This window comes from Calidris pugnax, unplaced genomic scaffold (genome assembly GCF_001431845.1).
Source record: "Calidris pugnax isolate Ruff unplaced genomic scaffold, ASM143184v1 scaffold29, whole genome shotgun sequence".
Lineage (NCBI taxonomy): Eukaryota > Metazoa > Chordata > Aves > Charadriiformes > Scolopacidae > Calidris > Calidris pugnax.
In genome coordinates this window covers 2,458,628-2,484,999 of record NW_015090768.1, presented here as the reverse complement: position 1 = coordinate 2,484,999, position 26,372 = coordinate 2,458,628, and the positions used below count along the sequence as shown (strand labels likewise).

Here is a 26,372-nt window from a genome sequence, read left to right as displayed (position 1 = left end):
AATTTCTGCAGGTGGAAATTCTCTCCTTTCCTGCAAATGGCCCTTTATTGCTGTTTTAGATGCCCCTGTTGCTGCTGATTTCTCCCCCTCTGCCAACCACCACTTGATGCCTGTTAAAAAGTTGAATTAATTATGAAACTTGGGCTATGTCTGACCTAAGAGAGGATGTAAGTGCATATAATGAGGGGCTGCATATAACTGAGAGGCTGAGGGACTTGGGTCTTTTTAGGCTGGGGAAGAGAAGACTGAGGGGGGGCTCTGATCAATGCCTATAAATACTTCAAGGGAGGTTGTTAAGAGGAAGGGGCCAGTCTTTTTTCAGCAGTGCCCAGGGACAGGGCAAGAGGAAATGGGCACAAACTTGACTATAGAAAGTTCTGCCTAAACATGAGGAGGAACTTCCTTGTGAGGGTGGCAGAGCCCTGGCAGAGGCTGCCCAGGGAGGTGGTGGAGTCTCCTTCTCTGGAGACATTCAAACCCACCTGGACATGTTCCTGTGCAACCTGCTCTGGGTGGACCTGCTCTGGCAGGGGGTTGGAGGAGATGATCTCCAGAGGTCCCTTCCAACCCCATATCAGCCTGTGATAATGGAATAGATGTTTTGGAGTCTTTCCTTAAATATGATAGAGCTCAGCTGTCCAGAAGAGAGCTATGTGCTGGAATGAACAGTTAGGCAGGATTGGGCTTCAGGGTGCTGAGGTTGTGCTCTTAAATGTAGTTGACAAACAAAGCACTCAGATCTAAGCACTATCGATTATCGCTAGATGCAAAGGAGACACCTGCCTGGAGACTTCCATTTAGAAATACCTGCCACCCCCCTCCTTGAAACGGGGGCTTAAACTCTTCCAGTCATGTCTGCAAATTGATTTGTAATCCCTTGAAAGACAAAGTGCTGAGCATGGAAGATGGGCTCAGTGTGGGGAACTGCAGGAGCTGGGGATGCTGAGGGTACCCAGGCGTGTGGGGACTCTGCACTACCTGGGTCAGTTTGGCTGTGTCTCTGTTTTTTACACACGTATATCCCTCCATACGTGATTGAGAGCATCCATATGAGGATGCTCTAACAACATTGTGGTAGTGATGCCAGCACCAGGGCTGCTGCTCCTCTCCTCCGAGGGCTGTCGTGCTACACTGAGGTGAAGCCCATCAGTTTGGTGATGGGGCCAAGGCAGCCTGGCTTTGCTGTCCCTTAATGCTGGGGTGAAATTGTGTCCTGTGTTACACAGGCTTTGCTGGGAGAGCTGCGTGTGGGAGAACGTGAGCTGGCGGGGCTGCTGGGGGTGGGGAGGCAGAAGCACAAATAGTATCATTTTTTGCTGAGTGTTTCTTAAAAACAATTCGGGCTTTGTTGCTGAAGCCACAACAACAGCAGCTCAACTTCTTTCAGTTCGGGGACCTTTAAAAGGGCCCTTTCTGCCGAGGCACAGCGCAGCCTCCACCACGTCCCTCGCTCCCCTTTCACGCCGTGCACTGGTAATAGTGGGGGAAGAGAAGCAAACAACTCGCCCTGAAATACCTCCCCGAAAGGGAAAAGGCCATAGGAAGTGGCTAAAAACTTCCAGAAATGTGGGTTCTGGGACATGTATGCAGCACCTAAAAAGTTTGGGTTTTTTTTCCTCATCATAGTCATTCCCTCGCGCTACCCTAGAAAGAGAATACAGAGGAATATTTAATACCCCCAAACTAACCCCTTGTTTTGGGAGGGCAGGAGATGAAGGCTTTAATGCTTTTCTGGAGAAGAACAGTGGTGAGAAACAGGGGAAGGTCCTTGCTTGCTCCATCTCTAAGGAAAGCACAGGCAGTAGCTCTCTGAGCAAAAAAATTTAAAAAAGAATAGTTTGACATTGAAGATATTATTCCATATAGTCTGGGCAGACTGAGGTAAACCTGCTTCCTTTCCTATGGTTTTATGTCTGCTTTTTGTCTGCCCTTTGCAGGCAAAAAGGGTCTCTCTACTCTTGCTAAGTAACCTATGAAACGCAGTGCTTGACTGCCCGATCTGCAATTTCTAGACTCCTTGCTTTCACCTCCCCGCTCTCAAGCGAAGTATTGCTTCATCAGCATAAATATTCAGGCTGACACAATCTTAAATGCCTTTTAAATGTCGGCTTATTTCCCCCTTAATTCTCTGGAGAGCTGGAATTCATGCCCTGTGGTTTGCAGGGTTTGTGGGTTGCCTGGGAGGCTGTTTCTCAGAAACACCCCCCATCCCCAGCAGACAAGGGCCATGATGGGCAGATCTTGCAAGGAAAGCTTCAAAATTGGACATTTCTCGCTTGTCCCAACCAGTGAGCATCTCCACCAAGCAGTGGTAGCATGGAACCCTCTGCTGATGGCCCCTCTGTGGTCCCTTGTGTAACCTCTGGCTGCAGGTGATGGTGGCTGGTCCCAAAATATCCCCCACCATGCAGGATCACCCTTGCTTCATTCACCCATTTCTGACCCCAAAACCCAGTCTTTCAAGCTGGACTGGTTTAAGAGTCTTTGCTTTTGAGACTAGGCACAGACACTGCTGGCAGGACTGCAGCAAGAGGGGTTGAGGAGAGTGGTCCTTCATGGGAGTATGGAACCTGTTTTCCTTCTGGATACAGCACTGTTTCTTTCTCTGTTCATGTGCAGAACAAGAGTCTTTGAGTTTGACTAAATGTACCCTTTGATGGTTTTGCTCTACTAAGAGAAGACAGATGATAGTGGGCCTCTTTTGACATTATTGATGAGTATCAGTCTCTCTGCAAGCCCTCAACACCCAAAAAGCTGTCCTAAAGCATTTCATGTTGCTCTGGCACAATGCCTGTGCCTTTGAGCAGGTCATGGTGGGACAGCAGGTGCTCAGCTGTTTCTGTACAGGAGTGCATCCTTCTGAACTTCCCTGGTGATCATAGTGTTCTCCTCTGAAGCTTTGGACCTGCTTTGGTGGGACATGTCTCTCGGGACTGCGCTGTGGGAGAAGTTCTCCTGCACCGCCCATCCTTTTTCTGGTACTTTGTAAAATTAACCAGAGAGCAAGAAGAAAGCTTAAGTGCTCTAATTAAGAGTTCTATGCTTTCCAGCTTCCATCCTGTACAGAACAAGGCCAATGCTGTCAGCAGAGGCTCCTGCAGTTGTAATCTGTCCAGAGAAATCCCACCTTGCAGCTGATGATGAGAAAGGGCTGTGACAGGAAGGCTACTAGATGAGATATTTTAGTTTGGGAAGGAGATGCAGCAGGTTGTAGCTGTGCTTGGTGACTGCTGGAAGTTTATTCTGAAGGCAGAATAGTCTCTTCTCAGGGCAAGTACCTTCAGCCAGAACAAATACAGGCTTCACCTTGTCAACCAAACGGATGAAGTTGTCTCCGTCACGCTGCTCTGTTGACTCAAAGCGCTTCACTGAGAAGATCATCGTTGCCATCACCTCAGAGAGCTACTCAAGAAGAGCCATCCCATGCATCCCGGGCACACTTTGCGGCACATGCACAGCAGTGAAACCGCTACATTAAAAGTTCCTTTCTTAGGAAATGAAAAGGCTGCCGTGAGCAAGTGATCCCTCTGAAACCTGTGCTACAAACACAGGTCAGAAGCGCGTCTCTGAAGCGCACTAAGCCTTTCAGGGAATATCTAATAACTGGGTTAATGAAGAATTCTTGCCACGTAAGGAACAAGCTGCATCCCTTACGCACAGAGGCTAATTCTCCATAATGAGACTTCTAGACAGCAACTCCAGCCCACGGTCAGCGTTACCTGAACTGCTGTGTGACAACATGCTGAAAACTGGGATCCCAGCCACGTGGCAAGCTCCTGCCTTGCTCACTTGCATCAAACTATTTCTGCTCAGACAAGCTCACGAGCTTCTGTTTCTGCTGTACTAGAAGATGCTTCTGGAGCTTGTGTGGGGCCCGTGAGTGTTAATTTTGGCTTTGGCTGCGGCAAATGTGCACCTGGGCTGCAGTTCCTGGTGGGATGGAGGGAGCATCGTGTGCCCCAGGCAATTATTTTTAATACAAAATGTGCCTTTTGGTGTTGTGCTAAGGGAGAGAACTGTTTCTTGCTTATGGGTTTACTACCTGACCCTGGTAGGAAGATCTTTCTGTGCAGGGAAATGCCATTATGCCACTAACTAAATATCCTGCCCAAGCTCGTGATGATCACCTTATCTGCATGCTGAAACCTGAACCTCTGAGAGGGAGCAACGATGGGCTCATCCCTTCCGACTCAGCCAGTGTCCTTGGTCCTTCTACCACAAGAGCAGCTCGTAGTTCTCTGCTGATGTCCTTGAGGGAAAACTCAACTGCTCATTTTTCAGTGCTTGTATGTTCAAGAGAAGCCAACCTATGAAGACAGCTTCTGAACATGGTTCGAGGATGTGCAATGGCTGCAGTAGGTGATGCTGGGCCAGGTGGTGACTTCCACAGGAGATGTGTAGGATGTGGGGCTCAGCCCTCCCTGTCCTGGTGTCTTGTTCCAGCGGCTGTTGCACGTGGCCCAGGGAACTGCAGATGTCCTTTCGGAAGATCTGCAGTAGCTCTGAAGGTCTCCATTTACAAGAGGGACTTAGCACAGAAATGCTTTATTCAGCAAAAAATGCAGGGGCAGGCTACCTTTTTTTTTTAAATCAAATTTTTTTGGCTGTTGTGGATTTCTGTGTATATTGTCAGGTCAGGTTTGTGTGTTAATGCATTAACCTTTTCTGCCCCTCTATATATCTCTGTGCTTTGTAGGAGACGCTGCCTGGCAGAGGAGCCTTTGAATGTGTTTTTGTTCTTCTGTGAACAGTCTGTGGGGACTGTATCATTCCCAGTAACTGTGAAAGCCTGCCTTTGTCAGGATGCTGCTCTGAGCCAGTGACTAAAAGATACCCCAGCAAATCACTGCACCTGGTGTGGCCCCAAGTGCTGCTGTGTTGTAAGCTTCCTCAGCAGCTTCACAATAGCCAAGTAACACTTGCCTCGTGTTGAATCTTAACCAAGAGCACAAAACTAGTGTTTAAGTAGCACCAGCTTGTGTTTCTTCATTAACCATCTCTTCTGTCTCTCTGTTTTAGTGTATGTTGTAAACTTGGAATTAATTGCTGCTGCTTCTTTTAGAAATATAGCTGAATTCTCATTTTCTCTCTTTCTCCTTCCTCTCCTGCCTCAGGTTGATTTCCAAATATTCTAGGTTTTCCATGCTCTTGAAGCCTTTCTGTTGCACTCCTACAGCATTTCCAAGAATAAACTCTGTCCAGTACCATTGGTCCTTTGATCCCTTTGCCCCCATTCCTTGTTCCATGTTACCACCTTCCTACCTTCCTTTCTTTTAAAAGTTGACCAGCAGCACTGAAAGTACCTTTAATTGCTGCTGCTTCTTTTAGAAATATAGCTAAATTCTCATTTTCTCTCTCTTTCTCCTTCCCCTCCTGCCTCAGGTTGATTTCTAAATATTCTAGGCTTTCCATGCTCTTGAAGCCTTTCTGTTGCACTCCTACAGCATTTCCAAGAATAAACTCTGTCCAGTACCATTGGTCCTTTGATCCCTTTGCCCCCATTCCTTGTTCCATGTTACCACCTTCCTACCTTCCTTTCTTTTAAAAGTTGACCAGCAGCACTGAAAGTACCTTTTGAACATTGTCTCCTCCTTCCACCCCAGCTCTCCTAGCACAAAGTAATGCTGAAGTAAAGGTTTTGAAGAGAGATCAAACACTGATTCCATACTTGGAAGCCAACGAGCTACTTTGATTATTTTTTTTTCTTTCTCTTTTGTTTATTTCGTTGGGGTTTTTTTAATCATACTTGAAGTAAGTACTTTTTGAACATTGTCTCCTCCTTCCACCCCAGCCCTCCTAGCACAGAGTAATGCTGAAGTGAAGGTTTTGAAAAGAGATCAAACACTGATTCCATACTTGAAAGCCAATGAGCTACTTTGATTATTTTTCTTTCTTCTTTCTCTTTTGTTTATTTTGTTGGGGTTTTTTTAATTATACTTGAAGTAGGTACTTGCAAGTGGTTTGGCAAAAGAAATATTCCTGTGCCTTGAGAAGGCATCTTCTGTTCTGAAGCTGGCAGAGTGCAGGGGAGAAGAGATGGCCTCTGATTTTACTGGTCAAGCACATGGATCATGTGCGTGTGGATCACGACCACATCAGAGTGCATTAAGCACCCTCTGTGCACAGGGGAATTAATAGCATCATTTTACCAGTGGAGTCTCCAGCTTAAAGATAGATATAATATCTATTGATAGCTCACTCCAGGTTTGAGAGAGTGAATGCCATTTAGATGGGTTTGGAAATCTACACAGTAAATCAGTAGGAGCTTTTCTAGATGTAAGGGGGTTTTTTATGTTTCTTAATAGTCTGAACATGTGTAGAATATTTCTTTTGGTAAGGATGATTATGTGAGCAATATTTCAGTAGTATGTATCTAACACTACTTGCAGATGTGCTATAGAACCAGAGACGTGATAGCTGTAAAGTCTATTTGTAAAATATATACCAAGCACTGGCAATGCCACCAGCCTGCCTTAACCATGATAAATGTTCCCCATTTCTGGGTGCTGGAGTAATTAATAATGTTCATTTTACAAAGCAGCCGTCCCATGGCTCTACAGCAGGACAAATGTTCTCAGACTTTAGGTGTGCTCTGGGAAAGGCAACTATTAGCAGATGCCAACTCGACTATGAACCTACCTGAGAGCGTGGCATGCATTTACATAGGTTGCTTGTTGCTTAATTTCCTATGTTAGGGGCTCTAGGATTTCTGACTAATCTGACATAATAAGGTACCAAATGTATAATTACAGAAATGCAGTTAAAGTTTGCCAAGATCAAAATAGTTGAGGTCTAGTGAACAGAAAGCAATTTAAGTAGGCAAGAGTTTATAGCTAATAAGCAGTTAAAATCAAACTTTACTAGGTTTGTGTCTAACAACTCGATTCTGCAATAACACAAACCCACATTTACTCAAGTCTACATCCAATTTACTATACCGAACTTTTCTGAGAATGACTGATGCCATTAACACAGTGTTGCTATAATAGGGCTGCAATAAATCAGTCCTTGGTTAAGGCAGTGGAATAGTTATTATAATTGCCAAATACGAACACTTGAGGTGTAAGGCCACGTCACAGTCCATCAAAATAACACTTTAAATGACTTTTGCTCTATGTTAGTCTCCTATTGACTTTGCAGCTTCGTGCTGTATCAAGCTGTGAAGGAAAATCTTACTGAGGGGTTCAGCCCTGCTCTGCTGTAACCTTAGCAATTTGCTGAGTCCTGCACTAAGGCCACAAACATACAAATATCCAAAAAGGTTTTCATTCTCAGCTGGAAAGTTTTATTCCTGAACTTTCTTCTTTTCTTGCCAAAACCCAACTTTTATCTTCTTCCCCCAGGGCAAATCTAAGTGGATCCTCAAGTCACTTAAAATCACTCTGAATTCTCCTATATCCATAGAAATGGGTCATCATAAGACAACCTTTGGTCATCTGGCTGTAGTAAAACTGGCAGCTGTGACAGTTAAGCTGAAGAGCTCTTGTATATACAAGTGCTTTTTTCTTATCTTTGTGGAGGTGGTTGTTGATTTGGTCTTGATTGCGACCAGCAAATTCGCTGCCAGCTGCAGAGCTGATCTTGCTTTGGGTTGGGTTGAGAGGTGAAGGAGCTTGCGTGGTGGTTGTCCATACTGTACTGATACTAAACAGTTAACCTACATACAACACTGAGAGTCAATGATGGTTTCTGAGCCCAGGTGGCAAGAACATGCTCTCTCATCTCTGGAAAATCATGACTTTAAAACTACTTTTACCCTACACTTGACATGCAGCAGCTCTCGTGAATGTTCAGTCTGAATAGAGGAGCGTGTGTGTGTGATCTGGGGATTTGTTGCAAATGAGTGATGTTGGCTTTGGTTTTGTTGTATTTGAAGGTGCCTCATCACCAGACATGGAGTCCAGCTACGGGGGAGGCTTGCTGGATATGGTGAAGGGAGGAGCAGGGAGACTCTTCAGCAATTTGAAGGATAACCTGAAGGATACCCTGAAAGATACATCTTCAAAGGTCATGCAATCTGTTGCCAGGTACAGTACAGCTGAAACTGCCTGATGCAGGTAAAATCACTGGCTGTGAAGTGCTGAGCTGCTGCCTTAACTAGCACAGCCCAACTTCCCACTAACCTAGAGAAGGAAGGAGGAGAAAATCACAAGTGACTTCTTTGATTCTGTCTCATCATTAATTGGTTTTCCTGCTTCCTTGAGGCCAAATACCAAAGTAAAAAAATGTAAGCTTCACAGTAAGTGAGCATCAACATCCTGAAATCTGGAAAAGGCCCCACCAGTGAAAGCGCAGCACTTGGTCTCTGATTCCTTCATTGACCCCTGTGGGGTCCTTCTGCTCAGCCACCACTAAAATATTTTGTCACTGAAAATTGGCCCATGTTTTGTGCCTTCCCTTTGCTGTGCAAGGACACTCTTCTTGCTGATTTAACTGTTCCCTTTGCTATAGCCACTTGTTGAGATGAAGAAAGCTGAGGTGACTTAGCTTTGGTTACCTCTGCTGGTGTTGTCCCCTGTGCTTGGCACTCTACCTGCCTCCAAGCAAATTGGGGCTACAATAAATGAAAGAAACTTAATGCAGGCAAGACCTCAGAGGCTTTGAGGGATGTGCAAAGTGCCAAACTACTAGAGACTTCTCCTGAAAACTGGCACTGAAAATTAATGACAAAAGGGAAAAGGGACCTTTATTGCAAGCTTCTGCATCCAGTTAATTGCGTATGTAAAGGGAAGGCTGGGTCACTGTCTGCAGGAAGCTATTTGTACCCTCTTTATGAGGCATAATGATAAAGTACAAAGAATCCATTTTAAGATCATTCTTTGCTTGTGTCAAAAGCAGATTTTTGCAGGGAAAAGATTCTTCTGGTTCCTTTAATGGGCTGTTTTCTGTAAATGTGTGCATAATGTCTGTCTCCTACTTTGTCTTCTTTCAGTTACACCAAGGGGGAGCTAGATATTTCGTACATTACCTCAAGAATTATAGGTAAGTAGTGCTTAAGTATCAGATAAATGAACCCTGTCTTATCCCAGTGTTCAGAAGTCCATGATCATGTTGTGGTGCACGCTCAGCCTGGCTTTTTGTGTTTCCAGTGATGTCTTTTCCGGCTGAGGGTGTCGAGCTAGGATTCAGGAACCACATTGAAGATGTACGGACATTTTTGGATTCCAGACATCCTGACCACTACACCGTCTTCAACTTGTCACCCAAGTATTATCGCAGTGCCAAGTTCCACAACCGGGTGAGTGTCTTCTGAGAACTTTAACGAGAGCCGGGGGGAACTTCTTGGGGAAAAGGGTGCTAAGTTGTTTCTGTCTGTTCTGAATGGCAGAATGTAAGAAGATGACAATGGAATTACAGGTTTTCTAAGTCTCTGTGGTCATTTCTGAGTTTTAGCTGATGCCTGGGACTGTGGGGATTAAAGGGCTGGAAAGTCCAGAGCATAACGCTTGTGTTGGGACCTGGTGCAAGAACACCAGGAGCTCCTGGCTCCTACATAGCTGTTAGAAGCTGCTGTGGAGAAATAAGGCATAAAACGAAAGCGCTTTGCAAGAAATTACCAACAGAGAGGGTAGATTTCTTTCATGTCAAACAATCCTTCAGTCGTGCTTTAATCAGGTAGGAGCCCTTAGCTGGCCAAGCACAGAACTGGAAACTGGATCCAAGGGGTGCTTTTGCTCTTCCTCTAGTGTATGGCTTTAAAGACCCACCTCCACTCTCTGCCCCAGTTTCCTTCTCTAAAACCAGAACAGCATTCGGGAGCATTGCAAGGCTCCAGTGCATTAATGGCTTTTAGAGGAAATCTCTATGAAACAGTGCTGTCAAAATGCAAGATTAGATCTAATCTTTCAGAAAACTTCTGGTTCTTTCCCTCTCCCACAAGGGAGTGATGATTTTTTTTTTTAATTTAATTTTTTAAAGTTCTTATTTTTTGTTGCCTACAATAAAAAGACAGCAGCAGTTGCCAGGCTTAACCCTGGGCCAGGGTAAGCGAATCTCATGCTGCGTAAGCCTCACTTCATTTTAATTTGAGGTATAGCTGAATATATCCTCAGCAATTGCTCTGATTGCCAGAAATCCCTCACTCTCACTTGTAGCAAATTTCTCAGTGGCAATCAGTAACCAGCTATGACTTCAGATATGCGTAAATGAGTGGGAAAGACTAATTAAAAGATATCAAGGGCTCTGAATCTTCAGTCTCGCTCGGTTTTGGTGCATCACTGTTGCTGGTGGTGGGAGGGGAAAGATGGATCTACAGTTGAAAGCTCAGCACTAACCATCTGTTGGTGTATTGCTTGACCTGGCCATAACTCCTCCATTCCCCTGTGCTTTATCTCCTGCCCTACCAGCAGCTTAACTTTGTGTGGTGTTCTCGAAGCATGACTAGGTGCTTTGTAAGCTATCGCCTTGACATACACAGGAAGAAAATGATGCATCTTTTAATTAAACACTGTAATTTCAGGTTATGGGCTAGGAAATACCGAGTCCAGGTATTTTTCAGGAAAATGAAATGTGCAGAACAGAATACATGAAATCAGATGAAGCATAAAACAATTATAAATGAGGCTGAATTTCATCTATATTGGAAAAAATACTAATGGGTTATCAAGGAGATGAAATCAAGCTAAGAGTGTTTTCTGCTTTGGATGAGGATGCCAGCTGAGTGGAAGTTTTGTGATTACGCACTTATTCTTTGAAGTGAAAGGTTTTTTAATTCCTATCTTCTTTAAAATTTTTTGCTGCTAAGATCAAAGTAGGTCACTTTGCTGTGTAGTGGCACAGGCAGGAGATGACAGTTAACGTCCTGCTGGGCCATTTTCCTGCCCTGATGTGGCTCTGTGGGTCATGAAGACCCAAATGTCCAGTCTAGTGAGGAGAAGAGGGGACTATGAACGCTGAAATCTGGTTGTGCTCTGTTCTCCTCCCCACCTTGCCTCCACGGCAGGAGAGGAGAGCTCACGGCTGCTCGAGGAAGTGTGAACAGTTTGAAAACATTATAACTCAAATATAACATTAAACAAAACCAAACTTCAAAGTCCCTGATGGGTCACATTCTTGGCTGTTGCTGCCCTACTGCTAAAGTAAAACAAGCACTGGTGCTTATTTCTGAAGCTCTAGAAGAATTCCTTTTACTTCTCCGTAAGTTTGTCCTTCATGAGTGGTGGTGAGGTTATGTTTGAAACAAATGCTGTGCTACATAGTGCGTATTTAATTTCCTAATTGTGAACCAGCAGGCAGATGTGTAATTATAGGCGAAGTAAACATATAATTATGGACTGTTGGGAAGTGTACATTATTTACTTGAAAAGTGATAATGGCTTTTCCAGATGCTTGACAGTGTGTTGTCATGAGGTCTGCTCAGAAGATCGTCTGTGAAAGGGTCACTGGTCATATTAATTCTAACAGCCACTTGCAATCTGAGTTGTGCTTTAGTGCTCTAATTGCAAGTGAATCTTCTGCCTCTAGAAGCCTGCTGCAAAATAAAGTATTTGGGGTTGGGAGGAGAAGACTTTTGCTCGATATAAAATAATAAAATAATTGGTGTGACAATATAAAATAACTCATAATATACATTATTTATGGCATTTATGACATTTACTCTGGCTGTGTTGAAATATTCAATAAGTGTTTATGATCCCTCTGTAATTCAGATTTTACAATGGTCCCATAACTGCAGCAGTGCAGACCCTGCCAGGTCCATGCAACAGAAAGCTGATGTTGCAAGGGGGGTGACCATGTAGTAAACCTTTGGGTGTTCTGTGCCCCCTCAGCTCTTCCTGAAAATGCAGGAAAAAGGTAGAGGCAAGGGAAAATCAAGTATATATAACAGAAGGAATGAAATAAACTACAGGTCTGGAGATGACAGAATATGGGGGATGAAGATAATGCTGTAGAGAGGGTAAATAGGGAGTGGTTGTTCATGGCCTTCCAAAGCCTGAGCATGGTTTGACTTGTTGGGTAGTTTCTACGAGGCAAAACCTGCATTTGCTCACCCAATGCACAGCTGAATTTCAGGATATTGCAGAGAACAAAATCTTTTGTGAGTCTAAAAAGTGATTGGGCAAATATCTAATTAGATATTGGATTAGGCAAAACTCTCTCCCAAATGCTAAGCAGAGGTCCTCCAGCTGAGGAAGGCTTGGTGGTGGGATGGTTACACAGTGCTGCCTGCTTGCTCCATCCCTGTGTCCTCTGGGTGTCATCGGAGCCGTGGTGTGAGACAAAACACAGCTTGTTAGTTCCCTGGTATGAGTCAAGATTCCTGTTTCTCCTACGAGATGTTGTGCAGGTGTATGTGAGAAAACCTTAAAAAAATTTTATGAAACCTGGAGCACTTCCTTCCTCTCAGAGATGAAAGTCAGGTATGGAAATCATATGGCTATTTAAGAACATCTGGGCGAACCATCTCCTTCCTGCCCCCCGTTCTCATTAGGCAGGATCCAAATCGCAGCCGAGAGAAAGAGAATTGATTCTTTGTCTGAGGACAAGCCTCGTGACTTTTCTCTTTTAAATTTCTTCTGGGCAGAAATGCCCTTTAGAAAAGATATTTCAATTAAAACCAGATGAAACGGGGATGTCTGTAGAAAGCTATTTGATGTGCTGTTTGAGACTGCAAGGAGATAAGTGTTATGACTCAGAACTAGTACATGGATGAATAGTAACTAGACATACTTTAGGATCTGTGGATTTTATTTTTTTTGAGCTCTAAGAAGTCATTCATTTTTCTGGCTCGTATCTTAACTACACTCAGGTATTACTTTGTTTAAACAGAAGTTTCCCTTTGATCGATCTAATATCTGTCAAATAGGGATTGAAAATCCTATGACTCAAAATAGGGGAGACCAACAGATGCTCAGTATCCTTTGAAAATCAGAGCTGTAGTTTATAGGGACAAGTTGTACAAAGGCTCTGGAGCAGAAATCAATGTGCTGTGGCGAGACCGGAGTGTTGTGAAAGGCCGCTCAAGATAATCTGACTTGAAATGTAAATTTTTAAAAACGTGTAGTCAGTGACAATGCATCAATATTACGTTATTTAATTGATAATTGCCTTTTTGTTTGCCGCCTCATAACTCGCGAAGGTCACAGAGCAGAATTATGCATGAGAAGAGATGGAGTGGGTTACAAGCACATAACTCTAGGTTGTAAAAGAAAAGTACCTTTCTTGGCAGGAAGCATTTGTAGGAGTGTGCCTTGCTTCATGCTCTTGGGAAGCTGCCTTGTGTTCACTCTGTGGTTTCTGTAGGTCTCTGAATGTAGCTGGCCTGTGCGACAAGCACCCAGTCTGCACAACCTCTACGCCGTCTGTAAGAACATGCACAACTGGCTACAGCAGAACCCCAAAAACGTCTGCGTCATCCACTGCATGGTAAGAACATCAGAAAGTAACCATGGTTTTAGTATGAATCATAAGTCATATTGCATGTCGCATGTCTGGAGTCTGTGTACAAGCATGGTGACAATTTTTCAAAGAAAAAGAAATGGAATAAAATGGACCCCTGTAGAAAGGGTCATCATCTTCCATGTGTAGCTACAGAGCTAAGCTGGAAGACCTAAAGTAGAAGCAGGAGTGCAAAGCAAGAGGTGACAATTGTTCTAGTAGTGAATCACTAGAGGTGATGAGTAGCAAAAAGGTTGGAATTTCATCCAAGAACGGACCATAAAATGCAGAGCCACAGCAGGCTGACAACACTTACTGCAAGTAGTCACAGGACAAAATGCAGCCTCTAGACTGAAAGTTACTGATGGACACGGGGGAGAAAACACATAGTTGGGAATTCTGATGACCTGTGAGACTGAGACTGTTAAAGTCTCTTGCGGTCGCTACTCATCAGGTCTGGCTGAAGAAGTCCAGTTGCCTTCTGCTCCAGTTTGTGTACCACAGCTGATGTGGTGCTAAATCACCAGTAAGGGTTCCTCAGCACTGGGCAATGTGTAGGTAGGATGCATGAGAGTGGTGTGAGTCTGTATGAATAACTTGTAATTTACCCCCATACAACCTTTAATATTGAGAGTAAAGCTCAAAAGGGAGAGTTCTGGTTTCCTCCTGGAGCCTAAATTAAATCCAGGAGGCTGTCAGCCCTGATCAGCATAAACTGGAAGGAAAGGGGAAATGACTGATCCCAAACTGCATAGACTTTACATTTGAGTCTGGCACTTCTTCCTTGCATAGCACAGCCAGAGGCTACAGGATATAAATTCCATTCACACAGAGACGAAGACACACTTGATGCCTCCAGTCCTGGAAATCTAGCTCAGAATCAAATTCCTTTACTGTCCTTTGAGCAATGAATATCAGAATAATGCTGTAAAGGACAGGGAGTTGCTTTTTAACACTTTAAGGAGTCTACAGAAGCCCATTTAATTTATGTGAACCTGAGAGATCTTTTCAGAGCAACTGGCAGGGGCTAAACCTTAAAAAAAAAAAAAAAGCAAATAGCCTGTTATCCCTGAGCATGTGCTCAGGCTCAGCAGGTTACTGGGGCCTGGGTCAGCTCTGGTATGACAAATACTACAGTATGGCTGGAGTGCCTAAAAGCTGCCTAAAATAAATAATTACAAGGAGCCTGTGTAACTTGTGTTTCAGACTTTGAGGGTGACCAATGGGGCAGTAGATTTCCTGCTCCTTCCTTGTAAATGAGCCTTGACTTGTGGCCTCTTCTGTCTCCCTCTGGCAAGTGGGAGATGAGCTGGGTGACATGGCACTCTGGTAGCACTGAGCAGGCTCTTGTACTCATCGTTATGCTGTGAGTGTGCATCCAAAACTAAGCAGGCATCAGACCTGGAGTTTGGTCGAGGCTGGTGGAAGGGCTTTTTCTTCTTGTTTGGCTCACCAGCCTTGGGGTGATGAGCCATACGGACCATACCTCATATGTTCCCGGGTACAGCAGAGCCCTGGGGCACTGGGGATACTTTGATTATCTCCTGCTCTTTCTGTATCTTTTGGTCTTTTTTTATCAGTCTGATGCAAGAAACATGCTTCCCTTCATGATCACCCTAAATTAAAGGTAGACCTGTTCAGGAGCAATCTGTAGGCTGAGGGCTGTGGAGCTGTTTGGGTGAAGGAACCTTGGGCTGGATTTTTTGTTTGTGAACTCTTCTAGGTAAAAATTCTGAGATGACTGCCTGCAGCTGTGGGATGGATGTACCCTGGCCCCTCTTCCAGGCCTATGTTTGAAATAATTATAATATTACAGCTTGGGAGCAGCCATGAAATGCCATTTGTAGACAAAATGTACTTCTGGGCTTTCAAAACAACTCTAAACCATCCTCAGCTTTGGCTGCTTACTGGATATTATCTTAGCTTTAATCCAGGCTGGTGTCACTCAGTGCAGTCCTAGGTATTAAACAAATGACACAGCACTGGAAATTCCTCATTCTTATGCGGTCTCATTCCTAGTCTCTCTGGAGAAATTATTTTATGTGATTTAAGGAAGCGTGGGAGTGTTCTGTTGAAATTTTAAAGGGTATCTCTGATACTTATACGTTGTTCTTCCCCTGCCTCTTTCCTTTACAGGATGGCCGTGCAGCCTCAGCCGTCCTGGTCAGTGCCATGTTCTGTTTCTGTCACCTCTTCTCTAACCCAGGCCCTGCTGTGCAGTTGCTGAACACAAAGAGACCTGGAATTGTACTGTGGCCATCTCACAGGAGGTAAACTACCTACATGCTATGTGAGCAGGCTATAGTCCTCACACTAGAAACTGGCCAAGCAGCGCTCATGCATTAGCCACAGCACTTTGCTTTGACAGGTCATAACTGATGTTTATGGCCACTTCCATTTTACCCACACTGATAGAGCAGGAACAAAATTAAAATATTACAATAGCTTTGCTCATCAGTCCAGGAAAGCTGACAAACCTGTAGTTAACAGGGTCTGGGTGAACCCTCTCTCTGCGTCAGCTTCATCCATGTAGGAGTCTACACTAAAAATGTCTTTTTTTACAATTTCCATTAAGCAGAAGAAAAACTGCCTCTCAGAGCAAACCAAAGATCTACTGTTATGTATGTAATAATAATAATAATGATCCTTCAGTACATGACTAACAAAGTGATTCATCTGCTATGTGCATGTAAAATAGGAGGCAAACTTTTACTGGTAAACCAGAAAAAACATTGCCCAGCACCTTCTCTCCTAAAAGGTGAGGAGAAATGATCTTCAGGTTGGAGCTAAAGGCCAGCTTTCTTCCTCTTGAGCTCTCATAATTAAATACAAATAGAAGTACAGATTTTGGGCCAGCTGCAAGGATGCTGGAGTACATGAAAATTCCAGTCCTGCAACTGTGAAAGTATCGCACTTTCACTGGATTTTAAGGTAGACTTCAAGTTCAGAATGAAAATGACTCACCTGGGACAGGGATTTCAGTAATGGCTTTCTCTCTCTGCAGATACATAGGATACATCTGTGACCTAATAGCAGACAAGCCCGTCATTCCTCACTGCAAACCACTTACTATCAAGTCAGTCACCCTCAGTCCAGTCCCCTGTTTCAACAAGCAACGCAACGGGTGCCGGCCCTTCTGTGACATTCTCAGCGGGGAAACCAGAATCCTTACCACTTCCCAGGAGTATGAAAGAATGAAGTGAGTTGTTGTGGTCTCTTACTGTCCTTAGGAGGGTTTTTTTCTGTTGTAAAAAAGAATGAAGTGAGTTGTTGTGGTCTCTTATCATCCTTAGGAGGGTTTTTTTTGTTGTAATGGTGTGGCTAATAGCTGGGCTGCACTCACTGCCAGACTGCCTGCTAAATGATGGAGGCCGTGGATGAATTGAAAGTTGGTGGCTAACGTTGGAAGTTGTGATGAGGTGGGATGCCTTTGTGGAGATAGTTCAGTGCTGTGTTGGTTTCCCCTGTGAAATGTTGGTGTTTCAACTACGCTGAAGATTAAGCAGAGTGCTGAAAGCACCTTCCATTTGCTTGGCCTGAAGGAGATGGTGGCTTTTAAGACATTGTTGATGGGTGGTAATGGCATTGTGGAAGGGAGCTTAACTGTGGATTTCCTTCTCTTTCCCCTCAAAGAGAATACCGTGTGCAAGAAGGGAAAGTCCTAATTCCACTGGGAGCCACTGTCCATGGAGATGTTGTTGTTTCTGTCTACCATATGAGATCAACCATCGGGGGACGCCTTCAAGCAAAAGTACGAGTTTAACTCCTTGTGCAGTACAGGCAATGTAGCTAACTAAGAGATGGCATGAGATCAACCATCGGGGGACGCCTTCAAGCAAAAGTACGAGTTTGTTTAACTTCTCGTGCGGTACAGGCAATGTAGCTAACTAAGAGATGGCTAAATATGGGGTCTAAGAATGCACATGGCTCTCATCTTGTGATGTCGAAAGATTCCACACTTAACGGACCATACCTCATATGTTCCCGGGTACAGCAGAGCCCTGGGGCACTGGGGATACTTTGATTATCTCCTGCTCTTTCTGTATCTTTTGGTCTTTTTTTATCAGTCTGATGCAAGAAACATGCTTCCCTTCATGATCACCCTAAATTAAAGGTAGACCTGTTCAGGAGCAATCTGTAGGCTGAGGGCTGTGGAGCTGTTTGGGTGAAGGAACCTTGGGCTGGATTTTTTGTTTGTGAACTCTTCTAGGTAAAAATTCTGAGATGACTGCCTGCAGCTGTGGGATGGATGTACCCTGGCCCCTCTTCCAGGCCTATGTTTGAAATAATTATAATATTACAGCTTGGGAGCAGCCATGAAATGCCATTTGTAGACAAAATGTACTTCTGGGCTTTCAAAACAACTCTAAACCATCCTCAGCTTTGGCTGCTTACTGGATATTATCTTAGCTTTAATCCAGGCTGGTGTCACTCAGTGCAGTCCTAGGTATTAAACAAATGACACAGCACTGGAAATTCCTCATTCTTATGCGGTCTCATTCCTAGTCTCTCTGGAGAAATTATTTTATGTGATTTAAGGAAGCGTGGGAGTGTTCTGTTGAAATTTTAAAGGGTATCTCTGATACTTATACGTTGTTCTTCCCCTGCCTCTTTCCTTTACAGGATGGCCGTGCAGCCTCAGCCGTCCTGGTCAGTGCCATGTTCTGTTTCTGTCACCTCTTCTCTAACCCAGGCCCTGCTGTGCAGTTGCTGAACACAAAGAGACCTGGAATTGTACTGTGGCCATCTCACAGGAGGTAAACTACCTACATGCTATGTGAGCAGGCTATAGTCCTCACACTAGAAACTGGCCAAGCAGCGCTCATGCATTAGCCACAGCACTTTGCTTTGACAGGTCATAACTGATGTTTATGGCCACTTCCATTTTACCCACACTGATAGAGCAGGAACAAAATTAAAATATTACAATAGCTTTGCTCATCAGTCCAGGAAAGCTGACAAACCTGTAGTTAACAGGGTCTGGGTGAACCCTCTCTCTGCGTCAGCTTCATCCATGTAGGAGTCTACACTAAAAATGTCTTTTTTTACAATTTCCATTAAGCAGAAGAAAAACTGCCTCTCAGAGCAAACCAAAGATCTACTGTTATGTATGTAATAATAATAATAATGATCCTTCAGTACATGACTAACAAAGTGATTCATCTGCTATGTGCATGTAAAATAGGAGGCAAACTTTTACTGGTAAACCAGAAAAAACATTGCCCAGCACCTTCTCTCCTAAAAGGTGAGGAGAAATGATCTTCAGGTTGGAGCTAAAGGCCAGCTTTCTTCCTCTTGAGCTCTCATAATTAAATACAAATAGAAGTACAGATTTTGGGCCAGCTGCAAGGATGCTGGAGTACATGAAAATTCCAGTCCTGCAACTGTGAAAGTATCGCACTTTCACTGGATTTTAAGGTAGACTTCAAGTTCAGAATGAAAATGACTCACCTGGGACAGGGATTTCAGTAATGGCTTTCTCTCTCTGCAGATACATAGGATACATCTGTGACCTAATAGCAGACAAGCCCGTCATTCCTCACTGCAAACCACTTACTATCAAGTCAGTCACCCTCAGTCCAGTCCCCTGTTTCAACAAGCAACGCAACGGGTGCCGGCCCTTCTGTGACATTCTCAGCGGGGAAACCAGAATCCTTACCACTTCCCAGGAGTATGAAAGAATGAAGTGAGTTGTTGTGGTCTCTTACTGTCCTTAGGAGGGTTTTTTTCTGTTGTAAAGGTGTGGCTAATAGCTGGGCTGCACTCACTGCCAGACTGCCTGCTAAATGATGCAGGCCGTGGACGAATTGAAAGTTGGTGGCTAATGTTGGAAGTTGTGATGAGGTGGGATGCCTTTCTAGAGATAGTTCAGTGCTGTGTTGGTTTCCCCTGTGAAATGTTGGTGTTTCAACTACGCTGAAGATTAAGCAGAGTGCTGAAAGCACCTTCCATTTGCTTGGCCTGAACGAGATGATGGCTTTTATGACATTGTTGATGGGTGGTAATGGCATTGTGGAAGGGAGCTTAACTGTGGATTTCCTTCTCTTTCCCCTCAAAGAGAATACCGTGTGCAAGAAGGGAAAGTCCTAATTCCACTGGGAGCCACTGTCCATGGAGATGTTGTTGTTTCTGTCTACCATATGAGATCAACCATCGGGGGACGCCTTCAAGCAAAAGTACGAGTTTAACTCCTTGTGCAGTACAGGCAATGTAGCTAACTAAGAGATGGCTAAATATGGGGTCTAAGAATGCACATGGCACTTATCTTGTGATGTCGAAAGATTTCTCACTTAGCAGTTGGTATAACACAAATTTGAGCAGTGCCAAGTGAAAACAAAGCACTGCATTTGGAGAAATTTCTGATGCCTCCGGTGTCTTTATTAAGATGGTGTCTGCTGATGGGGTGTGGGATCCTTCTGGCTGATGTAGAAGGCATCAGTAACCAGCTCGGGGCAAACCACTGCCAAAGCATCTACCTGCACACTCTAAGATGATGGAAGAAGAAATGGTTTGGTTTTCCTTGGGTACAAACCTGTTGCTCCAGTATATTCAGTGGAAACAGATACCCATTTCATTTAAAAACTAAAATGTCAAGTAGATCCCAGAAACAAAGACAAGCAGGGGATGAAGACATACTCCTGAACGCTGTGAAGGCACTCTGCTGTGTGGAGGCAGCAGCAGCAGAATTTAAGGCAGATGGAAATATTTGGGTTTGAGAAGGAAAAGCTCTGCTCTCTGTAGAACAGGCAGAATAAATTAGCTGATATAGCAGTTATAATTAGTCTATATAGTGACTGGTAGTAAGGTAGACTTAACTAACTCTCTGCATGTGCTGTAAACAAATATTTTTTAAATTGAAGCACTTATTCAGTCTCTGTGTTTTTTTTTCAGATGACCAACACACAAATATTCCAAATCCAATTTCATACTGGATTCATTGCCCTGGGAACAACAACACTAAAATTCACCAAGTGAGTATTTTAAACTGAACATTAATCAAACCGCAGCATAAAAGCCTTACGAAGGCTGGAGGAGAATATTCATAGGCAAAAAGTCTGTGTGCATGCATATATTGAAAGACTTTATATAGCTTTGCAGAAATACCCTTTCCCTTTTTAACTATACAGCTCTTGTCCCCATTTAGGCCTGAACTGGATGCCTGCGACTCTCCAGACAAATATCCTCAGCTCTTTCATGTTATTCTGGATATAGAAATACAATCTGCTGATAGACAAACCGAGTTAACTCCCCCGTGGGAGAACTTCACGACGAAAGACATCAATCCAACCATTCTCTTCTCCTCTCATCAGGAGCATCAGGACACTCTTGCTTTGGCAGGTAAGAGCTGTATGGATTGATTCAATTTACACGCTTACCTGCACGTGGGACTCCGTTTTGCTTGATTTCATTTGTCTGGTGCTGTGTGCTGCAGGTAGAGGCCCCACCGATTCACCCCAGGATAACATCAGAAATGTTGGCCAGAGTGCATTCTTCTCATCTCTCAGTTGGCAAGGTAGGCAGACTTGGGCTTCAAAGTAAAATCTGCTTCAAACAAGATAAACAACTTTTTTTTTTTAATTCCCCCCCCCCTTCCTGGAGCAGAGAGTGAGGCTGAAGGATCTGATTGTAACATGTCTTTGCCATTAGATCACAGTGTACTGCTCGTCACACCCTTATGTTGCAACTGAGTGGGAATTCACTTCCTACAACGTCCTCTCCAAACACTGCCTGCCTGTGCTCTAGATGGCAATTTTTGACATCATTCTAGTGCAAAGCTTTGCCCTAGATGTCTCAATTCTAAAACCAAATTTAAGCTATTTTTCCCTAATGTTGCACTTCATATATAGTGCTGTGAGGATGTAGCACGGAGAGTGCTTGTCCAAGAGGCTGTTTATTAGTGCTGAATGCCTCAAGACTCTTGTGGTGCTGCAGAATGCAATGTTCCTCCTCTGGCACCATGCTAGGTAGGAGCCCAGTGTTAGGAGATCCTTTTGGGCACAGTTAGGAGGGTGGTTTGTGTCCCTGCTCCTTCACAGTGAGCCTTGCTCTACCTGGGTTGTGAGGCATGGCTGGAGCTCATCCTGGATGCTTGGTCCTGACCCAGAGACTTGTTCAGTTTGCATCTGTAGCCCTTACGATTGCTGATTCTACAGACTTCAGGAGAATCAATGAACCTCTGTCTGTGTTTCCTGATCAATGAAGCTGCCCTCTTACCATACAGCAAAGACTTTAAGTTAATCTTTGCAAATGACTCTTATTTTTAAATCCAGCAAACGCTGCTGTGGCTTTCTCAGTAGCCTTTTGTTCTGCATGTAAGCTGATGTTGTGGTTTTTTTTTATGAGACTTTTGTGATGACAAAACTAACAGCTACCTAATTTTATTTTTAATCATCATTTAGATCAGAAATCTGACAAAAGTAGCTCTCACCCCACCTCAGAGGATCGAGCAGCGTTGGTGCATGAGGAAAGCGAACAGTCAGATGACGAACTCTTGTCCCTTTCCAGTCAGCACAGTAATGCCAGCGGTGACAAGCCTCACGGGACACCAAAACACAGCAAAAAGCAGCAAGAACCTCCAGCACCACCTCCGCCTGAAGACGTGGACCTGCTGGGCCTGGATGGTAGTCCTATGAGCAAGAGTTTTCCCTCACAGCCCACTGCTGCCCCCTCCAACTCAGACTTGCTGAATGATTTGTTTGGGGTTGGTGGGCCAGGTTCCCAGAGTCAAAGTGGACAGCCTGCTGCTGAGGAGGTCTTCCATGTGGGAGGACCTGGATCTGTGCAGTCAACTCCTCGGCGTTCTGCAGCTTCGGCGTCCCCATCCCCGTCCCCAAGGGTAGGAGAAGGTAATAGTGGCTATGCCCAGTGCATGACTTGGTGGGGTGTGTGATCTGAGAACCCCCCCTGGATGGTCTGCTCTGGGCTGTTGGGTTCCTCTTGAGTACATACATTTCATGAAAACTAAGAGCTGTGAGGGGTACCACGGGGCCAGTTCCTCTGCTCCAAGACAGCAGTTGGTGCATCTCCATGGTCAAGAACACCAGCCAGATTATCTAGTTTGTTCCTTAAAGTCTCTACTGAAGCTCAACCAAGTGTTTGGCTGGATCCTTACACTGACAGCCGCTGGAGATCACTGATTTTGCTCTTACTCTGCTCCAAGACAGCAGTTGGTGCATCTCTATGGTCAAGAACAATTGCCAGATTATCTAGTTAGTTCCTTAAAGTCTCTACTGAAGCTTAACCAAGTGTGTGGCTGGAGCCTTACACTGACAGTCACTGGAGATCACCAATTTTGCTCTTATGTGTCCATATGCATATGTCCAATAATGCATATGAGGAGAATAAGTATCCACTCCTACATTCAGCCCTTCTCATTGGAAAAGACAGATGGGATCAAGAAATGTGTTGCCATGACCAAGTGATGTGGATCTCTTGGTTCCCTAGAACTTGGCTGGGGTACTGATACTTCCTGGTTGCTCTCCCACAGTCACATGCTGTCCCCTAATTGGGAGCTGCAGGTATTAGGTTTTCTTCTCCACACACCAGTGTCTTTTTCCCTGAAGCACATTCACTGTACAAGCTAATGATTTAGTTTTCTCAAATATGTTTTCACAGCCACTGCCTTTGATCCATTTGGAAGTAGCCCTAAGCAAACTGGTCCAGACCTCCTGGGTTCCTTTCTTGGTTCATCATCCGTCCCTGGTGACCCTTTCCTTCAAGCAACAAGAAGTCCTTCACCAACTGTGCACAGCGATCCCTTTCACATGGGTAAGAAAGTGAGGCTCTTCTAGTGTATTTAAGTAAACATGAAATGCAGCTTTTAAACGGTGATGGAGCCATTAAGTACAAACTGGTGCTTACCATGAAATGACTCGAAACCACAGAAACCCCCACTAAACAGGAAAGAGCTTTTTGTCTCTGGACTTAAAGCATATTCATAATTTGAAATGTGGTAGGATGAGACTAGTTTTGCTCAAGTCTTATACTTAATTAATAAGCTATTTGTATACATGAAAAAAGAGACCATGAAGAATGTCTGCCTGCATATTCCTGTGGTTATGAGGTCTCATTTGAACCAAACTACCATTAATGGAGCTAAATAGAGCATGGCATATTAAGCCTGCTAGAGAAAACACATGTCCTTTGGTGTTTTTAGTTACAGGCGTCTGCTTTCTTTAGATCTGGTGGTAATCCCAGCCAAATTCACAGTTGAATTTGACTCTTATTTGAAGAGAATGATTATTTTTTTTTTATTGGACTTTTGTCTTTTCTTAGTTTGAAATGTTCCTTAGCTGTCCTCTCCTCCCACCCATGCCAAAATTTAATATTGTAACCTTGTCTGAAACCCATCCAGATACAAATTTGTCTGTCTGGTCATCTAACACGTGCCCCTTGGGTGCAACAGCCTCGCTGGAAAGGCAGAATGACAAAGGAGGGAACTAGCGTGCTGCTGGCACTGCTCGCATCCGTGCTTTGCCAAGCTCGGGTATTGGATATTAACTCTGTGAATAGGATGGTTGGGTCACACTTGGAGCTGGCTGCACTAATGAAAGGAATTTAAATGGTAGCCCAGCATGATGAGGTATTAAATTACAGAGCTGGTGTCTATGTATAATGAAATACTGGCAGGGGGAACGGCATAGATGTACAGACTTTATTTGATACAGCGTTAAAGGAAGGATTCTGTGGATTCTTCCTGGTTTATATCTGTGTGGGCTTCTTTGCTGTATTCCTTTTCTCCATCTGCATGTAGAATATGTCCTTGGGTTGAGATGTATTCAGAAACACTAAACTCCATGTGTTATTCTGGTGGTAAGGTTTTTATAAAAAACTGACTGTAAAATGAACACTGTAAATCTGTGTCCTTGCCTCTGTGTAGCATAAGATCAGAAATAAAGGTTAAATTTTTAATGCCCATAATGGGGGAGAAGTTCACTTCTAATTGGCAAATGGTAGGTGAACACAATACTGTTTCTCCCTGCTCTTCCTAGATGCTGGATTATGTTGGTTTTGCTGTACACTACTTTGAGATATTTATATGTAATCATTCTGCTTAGCTTCTAGCACACCGACGGTTTCCATACAACCAGATGTGTCCGGTGGTTGGGACTGGCCCAGCAAACCAGGTACATATAAAAATTCAAGATACTCAACAGAAACGCCTTAAAGAGCCCTGAGAAAGAAGAGGCAGAGGGGGAAATGCTACCAATGACTACAGAGAACAGGTTCCCTCTTTCTGCTGCTTAGCACTTTGACTAATCCAACAAAACTTCAATCAGGATTTTAGTTAGTCTCATCTGAACGGAACAGGTACGCTGTCCCTGTTGTCCTGGGCTCCCAGTCATGCAGGTGAGGATTCTACTAAACACTACAAAACTCTTTCTGTTCAACAAAATCTGAGTTTCTTTCCATGAGAAACCAGGGACAAGTACACAGTGAGGGTGGACAGAATTGTGTTTCATTCTAGCGTAGAGCCACAAGGACCTGGGAAGTGATACAAGTTGCTGGGACGCCACTAAATAATAATGACTCTCTCTAATCTTGGGAGAGTATGTACATCCTACCAAAAGTTGCTTCCTGAAGAATTCTAGTTCCTAAAATATATCCATAATATGTCATAATTGCTCTGTCACCGTAGACAGTCTAAGGAACATTCTTGTTGCTGAGCCTAGGTGTGAGTGGGTGTGCAACCAGTCTGGGCCAACGCTGTGTTGAGACTGCTTAGGAATCTGACAATAGTATACTTAATTTTAACAGCAGCCTTCTCACATCACATGACTGAGCACTGGGTAAGAAGCTGCACTCTTGGAAAATGGAAAAAACTCTCTTTTAATCCCTTTTTTCTTTTCTTTTTTCCCCTTTCAGGTGGCCTAGGTATGGGAAGTAAATCAGCTGCCACCAGTCCTACAGGATCCCTCCATAGCACTCCCACTCATCAAGCTAAACCCCAAACGCTGGATCCTTTTGCTGATCTGGGGACCCTTGGAGCAAGCTTAGCAGGTTTGACATCTCTTATTTTAAAATAAAATAAATTACCAGCTCTGTTTTAGAGAAATAGGGTGAACAGCCTGGTACATGACAAAGAGTTCATGGGTCCTCTCAGCCTACCTGCATGCCAGTGCTGCTTTCCAGCTTTTCTTTCTGCTTGACTTCCTGTAAGTGCTTTTACTGATCCTCCATCCAAAAAACTGCTCACAACTTGTTGGGAATTCATAGACTGTATGGATTGTGAAGAGTAACCTCTATCTCCTAAGTCTAAAGAGTCTCAGGCTTAGGATGTTCAGTGTTTCACTCCAACTGAACTGTTGCTGCAGACCTTGGAGCAGTGCCTGGGAACAGCCTTTGGTTCTTCAGAGCTACCGGGGTCCTTGAGGAATTGTTTCCTTCTAGACTTGACTTTTTTTTTTTTTTTTCCTTTGTGAGGAAACCTGTGGAACCTCACTGATCTGCCTCTAATTTGCAGTAAAGGTGGAGTCTGAACCCATTTTCATTTGCACCTGGCTGCAAAGGACTGTTTGCTTGACTGCTTAGACAAGCATTTTCTCTCCTTTTGTTTTCTGAGACTTAAAAAAATCAGCAAACCCTTCACCCCAGTGCTAAAGAGGCAGATCTGACAAATTCTTTAAGTTTTCCTTAAAACCCAGCATGTCAGCTTCTCTGACTCTGGTAAATAGATTTTTCTTCCCTTTGTCACTGCCCTCAGCTCTTTGCGAGCCATTGTGGTTTTATCTGATGTTTGTTTTCTCCTTTGCGTCAGCACCAGCATGGTTCTGGAATTAGGTTTCCCAGTTCCCTCTGCTGGATCACTGGCTGCTCTGCAGGAGCAAAAATAAAAAGTATGCCAAGACTCATGTCGGAGCCATCGAGGTGCTGTTAAAACATGTATTCTGTAGCAAAGTTAGGGAGTTTGAAAACAAATAACTTGGTATCCACAGGATGTTTAACCACATCTTTGTTGTTCGTGACTAAGGCCAAAGCACTTGATCCAGTTTCCA

At 44.0% G+C, this 26,372-nt stretch overlaps 1 protein-coding gene across 1 annotated transcript in view; it reads left to right on the top strand.

Moving 5' to 3' along the window:
* Positions 1–26,372, top strand: part of DNAJC6 (DnaJ heat shock protein family (Hsp40) member C6) — a 61,004-nt gene that overhangs the window by 7,613 nt on the left and 27,019 nt on the right. Inside the window, exons 2-15 of the mRNA XM_014937641.1 lie at positions 7,877–8,027; positions 8,933–8,982; positions 9,090–9,238; positions 13,243–13,365; positions 15,514–15,647; positions 16,382–16,576; positions 17,011–17,128; positions 20,269–20,348; positions 20,522–20,715; positions 20,810–20,890; positions 21,777–22,223; positions 22,993–23,145; positions 24,435–24,503; positions 25,243–25,377. Of these exons, the coding sequence (XP_014793127.1) occupies positions 7,877–8,027; positions 8,933–8,982; positions 9,090–9,238; positions 13,243–13,365; positions 15,514–15,647; positions 16,382–16,576; positions 17,011–17,128; positions 20,269–20,348; positions 20,522–20,715; positions 20,810–20,890; positions 21,777–22,223; positions 22,993–23,145; positions 24,435–24,503; positions 25,243–25,377 (2,079 nt within the window). The remainder of the gene's footprint in view (positions 1–7,876; positions 8,028–8,932; positions 8,983–9,089; positions 9,239–13,242; positions 13,366–15,513; positions 15,648–16,381; positions 16,577–17,010; positions 17,129–20,268; positions 20,349–20,521; positions 20,716–20,809; positions 20,891–21,776; positions 22,224–22,992; positions 23,146–24,434; positions 24,504–25,242; positions 25,378–26,372) is intronic.